The sequence below is a fragment of the Colobus angolensis genome, unplaced genomic scaffold (genome assembly GCF_000951035.1).
Source record: "Colobus angolensis palliatus isolate OR3802 unplaced genomic scaffold, Cang.pa_1.0 Scaffold150, whole genome shotgun sequence".
Classification (NCBI taxonomy): domain Eukaryota; kingdom Metazoa; phylum Chordata; class Mammalia; order Primates; family Cercopithecidae; genus Colobus; species Colobus angolensis.
In genome coordinates, this window is record NW_012114600.1 from 1423446 (window position 1) to 1431701 (window position 8256).

General features: G+C 37.3%; 1 protein-coding gene across 2 annotated transcripts in view; it reads left to right on the forward strand.

Moving 5' to 3' along the window:
* SCAF11 (SR-related CTD-associated factor 11) overlaps positions 1 to 2485 on the forward strand; it is a 78024-nt gene extending 75539 nt beyond the window's left edge. For both annotated transcript variants that reach the window (XM_011936058.1, XM_011936059.1), the window contains 3 exons: positions 710 to 928; positions 1303 to 1422; positions 1690 to 2485. In XM_011936058.1, the coding sequence (XP_011791448.1) occupies positions 710 to 928; positions 1303 to 1422; positions 1690 to 1836 (486 nt within the window). In that variant the 3' untranslated portion in view covers positions 1837 to 2485. The remainder of the gene's footprint in view (positions 1 to 709; positions 929 to 1302; positions 1423 to 1689) is intronic.
* Positions 2486 to 8256: the final 5771 nt, after the last annotated feature.

Sequence of the window (8256 nt, forward strand, 5' to 3'; positions counted from 1 at the left end):
TCCAGCCTGGGTGACAGAGCAAGACTCTGTCTCAAAAAATATATATATACAAAAATTAGCCAGGCATGGTGATGCATGCCTGTAATCCCGGCTACTTGGAGGCTGAGGCTTGAGAATCACTTGAACCAGTAGTCGGAGATTGCAGTGAGCCAAGATTGCGCCACTGCACTCTAGCATGGGAGAGAGCGAGACTTCATCTCTAAATAAATAAATAAATAAATAAATAAAATAAAAGTAGAATCCTGACAGTACGATAGAAAGAATAGGGAAATTGGATTTTAGTATTTTGTATCTTAATCTTTTTCTCCTATCAACTAACTACAAGCCATTTGATTTTACTGCCTTATTTTTTCCAATCTTTAAAGTGGGGGCACTTATTTTCGTTAATATTCCTGAAGATCCTTGCAGAAAAGAAACAGTTCTTTAAAAGCTCTTCTCCTTCTCCTTGTTTTTAGTGTTGCTGTCAGAATGTTACAATACATATATATAATTTAAAACTCATCTTGACATATCTAAATAAGGTCCTGTTTAAAAGTGTTACTCATTTTTCTTTAAAGGGCCCTTTAGATATAATTACCTGAAATATGCACTTTTCTTTAGTACTAAGGTTGGTTTGCTTTGTGTTTTTTAATGTTATTTCTAATACATCACTAAAAGACTTCTATCGAGTACAAGTAATTCATTAACTGATGATAACTCTTTAAAACAGGGTATTCCTAGTTCTTCTCATGTAAGTAATAACATGAGTACACCAGTTTTGCCTGCTCCAACAGCAGCCCCAGGAAATACGGGAACGGTTCAGGGACCAAGTTCTGGTAATACTTCGTCATCAAGTCACAGCAAAGCCTCTAATGCTGCTGTAAAATTGGCAGAAAGCAAAGTAAGTGTTACAGTGGAAGCCAGCGCAGATAGCTCGAAGACAGACAAGGCAAGTTCAAGGTTGAGAGCAACCTCCATAATTCTGTATATGATAAAGGTGAAAAATATCAGCTTTTTATTGTATGAGTGGTGAAGGGAATTTCTTATTGGCAGTCTAAATGCCAGTATTATTTGAAAGATTCTCTCTAGATGAGTTGATGTCTAGTAAATTATTGGTAATACTGATGTCCAGTAAATTATTGGTAATACTTTATAATTGTTTTTAGAAATGTTTGATATGTTTTAGTAAATAAACTGTTTTGTATTTGTCATGTTAATAGTTGGAGAGTCTCTTACTGTAAATGTGAAATATTTTCAATTGTTTGAAATTTCGTGAGAGCATATGACTGGTAAGTAATAAATTACACATTTTCTTCTCATCAGAAATTGCAAATTCAAGAAAAAGCAGCACAAGAGGTAAAATTGGCCATTAAGCCATTTTACCAAAATAAAGATATCACCAAGGAAGAATATAAAGAAATTGTACGGAAAGCAGTAGATAAAGTAAGTTATACCTTTAGTGAAGTATGTGCACATTGTTTTGAACCACCTCTGTTTTAATAAATGAATGCTGAAGTTTAATTAAAATAGTAAAAGCTAGCTCCTACTAATTCCTGTCTACTTTTTGCCTTTTGAGTAGTTTGTATGAGATAATGAAACATGAAAATAAGTCTGGTTATCTCTTTGGGGTTGTTTTTCACAAAGCTTTCTATTTTGGCTTTAATCCCTTTAAGCATGAAAAATGTTTACCCCTCACCCCTTTTTTCTTAGGTTTGTCATAGTAAGAGTGGAGAAGTAAATTCTACTAAAGTGGCAAATCTGGTTAAAGCTTATGTAGACAAATACAAATATTCACGGAAGGGGAGCCAAAAGAAAACTCTGGAAGAACCTGTGTCTACTGAAAAAAACATAGGCTGAAATGGGGAACGCTGTCAAAGACATTATCAGGATATCTGCAAAGTGCAATTTCAACATGTACCATTAACTGAAAATCATACATAACTGTGATTGAAATTTGGTTTTGATAAAATTATTTTTTTAACATAGGATATGATGTTTTGTTCTAAATAAATATAGATCTGCACTGCAACTTCTGTATCCTTCCTTCCCCTCCAACCTCCCCCACAAAATTCAAGGGAAAGTAAAGGGTTGAAAGGAATGTGCATCTTTACTAGGACTGTGTTATAGTGTGGATACTGAAAGATGTATAGCTTTTTGATTAGAGCAATGGAGTGCATAAATTAGAAACTTCTAAGTGCACTGGTTTTCAAAGAGATATATATATAATGCATTTATTCTGTCAGGTTAAAATATAAAGTATGATCTTTATGATTGATTTTTTCCCTCTAATTATAGAAAGTTAAATAATGTATTACCATGAAAAATGTTTCTAATATTAAATAGAACATATCAGTTGCAGAGTTCCTAATGTGTATTTTTAAAGCACATATCTGAATAAATTGCCTAGATAGAAAAAAATTATCACATGAGTAAAATTTAGTGTTCAAAACATTGAGACATTCTTCACCTATTGTATGACCAAATAAAGGTTATGCTGCTTGTTTTTCTTTTGTGCCTTTTTTTACCCCGAATTGAGATAAGCAGTTTGACTTACTAGATTACAACTTTGGCAGTTCAAAGTCTTCTCTGTTGAAGACTTTGAGGAAAAAGATTTGGAAAAATTGTTGACTTTCGGCCGGGCATGATGGCTCACGCCTGTAATCCCAGCACTTTGGGAGGCCAAGGCGGGTGGATCACCTGAGGTTAGATCATCGAGACCAGCCTGGCCAACATGGTGAAACCCTGTCTCTACTAAAAATACAAAAATTAGCCAGGCGTGTTGGTGCATGCCTGTAATCCCAGCTAATCGGGAGGCTGAGGCAGGAGAATCAGTTGAACCCAGGAGGCAGAGGTTGCAGTGCGCCGAGACCGTGCCATTGCACTTCAGCCTGGGCAACAGGAGCAAATCTCCGTCTCAAAAAAAAAAAAAAAAAAAGTGTTGACTTTGTAGAAATTATGTTCTTTCATAGTATCTTCTTCTACCCATTGCAGATGATAAATTATTTATGCCAATTTGATAATTGCTGTTAAGCTGTTATCCTCCCTTCCTTGGGACTAAGAATTACAAGGCGCATGGCACTGGCATAAAGTCGTTGTTTAATCACTGATGAAATTATTTTCACACTTGTTACAATGAATGAAGTGTTAATTTGGTGATCAGGTGGTAGCCATTAGCCATGTTGCAAAATTCTAAAATTCTAGCCAATAAAACCTGTGTTTTAGAAACGCAGGGGAAAGTTACATAATGGAGTCTTGTTTAGCCTTTCAGGGACTAGGGATTTGTTTTTTTGTTTTGTTTTGTTGTTTGTTTGTTTTCCTCTTTTGAGTACTAGAATATCTCAGTTTTTATAAAAGGTAAGTTTAAAATGTTTATTGGGCCATTTTAACTGAAAGAACAGTGGGTTTTCTCCATGATAAACTCTGATTCCAGTAAGAATTTTCAGTACATACCAAGTACCTGGAAAGTTCTTCAGAGAAGTTAATGGATCCAAGGAGATACATGCCTCAGTGAGATAAACTGACCCTTTTACTAGCTAAACTAGCCAGAGCAATACTCTGTAGAACTGTGCTTTTCTAAAGTAAGGATTATCTGTTTCTCAATTTTACATGCATAATACTTTTCCTGGTGCTAGCTTTGATAGGCAAAATATTTTGAAATGTTGGCCCCATAATGATTGTGCTAGTTCATAAGCTTTGTTAAGTTATGAGTGTAATCATAAAGATATTTCCAAGCAGTTTTTGACCTTCATTCTACATTTCTGGACATTTGTAATATGGTATTCTACTGGTATATATTTTTAAAGTTTGCATTTAGATTATGATAAATTTCAAGTGTATTTCTTCTAATAAAGTATTATGACAGTGTTTCAATATATCAAGGCACACCTCCTTAGTTGTTTTAGGTTAGAGCTCTACAAACAATTTTGTGAATGTTCAAAGTATTTTGAGTTAAAGCTAGTTCATACTTTGAAATTTTTGCAGCAAATTGCTGTGTCTAAGTTGATTAATCACACAATACATGCTTTTCCTGCATTTTCTTTCAGTGACATTTGAGAATTGGGTGACATTTTAAAATGTGCTTTATACCATTTAGTTTTTGCAAGCAAGTTCTAAAGTTTTGGAGCAAAAGTGGCGTGGTCAAGAGTTGAAGTCTCATATATCTTTAGTAGCACTCCCATGAATTATTTCCATGACAATAACAAGTGTGTGTTCCATATCTGATGGGGGCACTGGTTAGACTGCATTAATAGCTAATGAAGAGTGTTATTTTATTAGAATTCAAACTTTTAAAATTTTGAAATGTTTAAGAATGTATTAGAAAATGCATGCTTTATGTTGAAAAAATACATTGCTTTAACATTCCTCATTCTTTAAGAAATTTATGTTAATTTTGCATGGGCACAAATTTAATCAGAAACATTTTGTGGAGTTACATTTCTTCTTGTTATTTATAAAGGTTCAGTACTGACTTGATCTTTGAAACCTTGGTCCCTTTCATTTACTAGTCACATTGACCAATATTGTATAGAAATGCCTAGAATTTTGAGACTAATAGTAGTTATCCGTTAACATTCTAAAAGTTTTGTGCTTTCTAAAATTTGTTTTGGTAATTACCACATTTTTTTCTCTTACCTTCCTTTAAATGGCCACAGTGTATACTGCTTGAATGTTCCGTCCAAAAGATGTAGCTTCAGAAGCACAGTGATTGCCCCAGGGTCCATGAGATATTGTTTTCATTATGAAGTTGGAGTGCTGTCTACTGAAATTATACTCTTAAATAAATATGTATGTAGTGTGTAATATTTTCTAATAAATTCTTTTGATAAACTAATGTCCACATTTTATTATTAAGTTTCCAGGGGAATGGTGACTTCTCGATTATAATTCCTTACAAATGTGTTGAAGTGTTACTTGGACTTGTACCAAAGTCATTCGCATCATGGTTACATAATACCCAAGCTCTAAAGCAACCTTAGAGTTAGCTATAAGCATATATTTTAATGGCATTTCCCCTAATTACATAATTATTGTAAGAAATTAGAAAAACTGTAGTAAATGTGTAAAAGGAGAAAAATCACCTGTAATCCTACCAAAGGTAACAACTAATGCCAAACAAGCTGCACATAATTATGTTGTAACCTTTCATTTTCACTTAATGATGTACTGACAATTTTCTATTTTAATAAAAATTACAGCTTATTTTATCAATAAAAAATGATATATACTGGCTGTATAGTATTCTTTTTTTTTTTTTTTTTTTTGAGATGGAATATCGCTCTGTTGCCCAGGCTGGAATGCAGTGGCACCATCTCAGCTCACTGCACCCTCCACCTTCCGGGTTCAAGGAATTCTCCTGCCTCAGCCTCTTGAGTAGCTGGGATTACAGGCACCTGCCACCATACCTGGCTAATTTTTGTATTTTTAGTAGAGATGGGGTTTCACTATGTTGGTCTTGAATTCCTGACCTCAAGTGATCTGCCTGCTCAGCCTCCCAAAGTGCTGGAATTACAGACGTGAGCCACTGCACCTGGCCCAAATGGCTGTATAGTAGTCTATGACGTGACTGTACCATTAAAACAATCCTCCACTGTTGGATATTAAGTTGCCTTTTTTTTTTTTTTTTTTTTTTTTTTTGAGACGGTAGTTCGCTCTTGTCACCCAGGCTGGAGTGCAATGGTGCGATCTCGGCTCACTGCAACCTCTGCCTCCCAGGTTCAAGTGATTCTCCTGCCTCAGCCCCCCGAGTAGCTGGGATTACAGGTGCCTGCCACCATGCCTGGCTAATTTTGGTATTTTTAGTAGAGACGGGGGTTTCACCATGTTGGCCAGGCCAGTCTCGAACTCCTAACCTCAGATGATCTGCCCACCTCAGCCTCCCAGAGAGCTGGATTACAGGTGTGAGCCACTGTGTCTGGCCTAAGTTGCTTTTATGAATATAAATTAGTAAAATATAGATAAGACATATAAACAATCTCTGCCAATTTTAGATTTTCTTGGGCTTGATTCTACAAATAGAATATCTCATTTTATAAAAATTTTTTAATGTGATTATACACACATGATGCATACTTTCTAAAACTGAATTACATATACTGTGAAACTTCATTTTCTTAAGCTGATTTTTCTATCCAAAGAACCACTACAAAGATTTGTTTGTATATATTTCCAAACTCTTTAATGCATTTACAAAATTTTTTTTAACTTGGTGGCAAGGTGGTTCCCACCTGTAATCCCAGCACTTTGGGAGGCCAAGCCAGGAGGACTGCTTGAGCTCAGGAGTTGGAAATCAGTCTGGGCAACACAGCAAGACCCCGTCTCTACAAAAAATCAAAAAGTTGCCCAGGCGAGGTGGTGTATACCTGTGGTCTCAAGATACTTGGGAGGCTGAAGTGGGAGAATTGCTTGAGCCTGGGAGGCAGAGGTTGCAGTGAGCCAAGATTGTGCCGCTGCACTCCAGCCTGGGTGTTAGAGCGAGAAACTGTCTCAAACACAATGTTTTGTAAGGTTCCAGGAAAGCAGGTTGCACAGATTGTTTTTCCCAGCATATGAATTATATTTTGTAAATTGTTCTGCATCTCTAGTTCCCTTAATAAACTGAAGATATAATGTCAGTATGTATGAATGTGCCATGTTCTTTATAATGGCTACATCATGTTCCTCTCTTGCTGGTCATTTAAGTTATGTGCAGGTTTTGGCTATTAGGAAGAACACTTTAATGAACACCCTTTGTGACTTACCACTGAAAATTTTTTTTTTTTTTTTTTTTGGAGACAGTCTTGGTTTGTTGCCCAGGCTGGAGTGCAGTGGCGTGATCTCGGCTCGCTGCAGCCTCAACCTCCTGGACTCAAGTGATTGTTACACCTCAGCCTTCCAAGTAGCTGGGACTACAGGCATGGGCCACTCCGCCTGGCTAATTTTTTAAATTTTGTGGAGACAGGATCTTGCTCTGGTGCCCCGGCTGGTCTCAAACTCCTGAGCTCAAGCAATTGTCCTGCCTTGGCCTCCCAAAGTGCTGGGATTATAGGCATGAGCCATGGCGCCTGGCCTCATTTTTGACTTTTTAATAGCACTCCCATATTTCCTGTTTTGGAGATATTTAATCATGAAGCCATCTTTAGTGCATTCTTTGCTTTTCTTGCCCTGTTTTCATTTTCTCAGTTTCCTGTGCATCGATTCCTCCTTTACAATAAACTCCAGCTCGTTTCCAGCCATGTTACCTTTGACTTCTTTCAATAGTTTTAACTCTTACTTAAATTCTGTGGAAACCAGTTTCATCTTAGACGCTATAGACTAATCATCCAATAGTATAGTTTTGGCCAAATTATTCCACATCATTTCTTCAACAGATAGTGCCAGCCTGTGTGTGTTACACAGTAGAGAAGAGGGAGCAAAACAATCATGGAAACATATACTTGGTGGGGAAAACAGGTACATGTATAACTGATGAGGGCGCAAATAGGACAACCAGATGCTCCAAGAATCTGATGGGTTTATGAAGTCTAAGATTGGTCAGGGAGGACCCCTGGGGTGGGAAGGGGGTTGACACTTCAGCTAAGAGCTAAATGGTAGCTAGGGAGGGAGAGCATGAGCTGGCAGAGGGAATGGGGCAAGAGTGGATCTTGCCAGAGAGCATAGCATCCCTAAGCCTGGAATGGCTGGAACGAAGATTGAGAGGAGTTTTTCGGCAACATATTTTGTAAGGAAAAGCTTTTAAACTGGAGGTGTTTGACATGATCAGATTTACATTTTGAAATGAGTGCTCAAAATGTTTCATGGCTCAATATAAGCGGTTAGAACATGAGAAGTGGGCCGGGCGCGGTGGCTCATGCCTGTAATCCCAGCACTTTGGGAGGCCAAGGTGGGCAGGTCACCAGAGGTCAGGAGTTTCAGACCAGCCTGACCAACATGGAGAAACCCCGTTTCTATTAAAAATACAAAATTAGCCGGGCGTAGTGGTGCATGCCTGTAATCCCAGCTACTTGGGCGGCTGAGGCAGGAAAATCACTTGAACCTGGGCAGAGGTTGTGGTGAGCCAAGATTGTGCCATTGCACTCCAGCCTGGGCAATAAGAGTGAAACTCTGTCTCAAAACAAAACAAAACTAAAAACAGTTAGTTGAGAAGTGTTCAACCCGAAACATTAAACAACAGTGTTTTAAATTTTATCAAACTGGTGATTTCCAATTGTGGCAAGAGTGCCATGATCAAACATTACTGTGGGGGGTGTGCAAATATGTACAATTTTTCTGAAAGGCAATTTGAAAATAGGTATAAAGGGC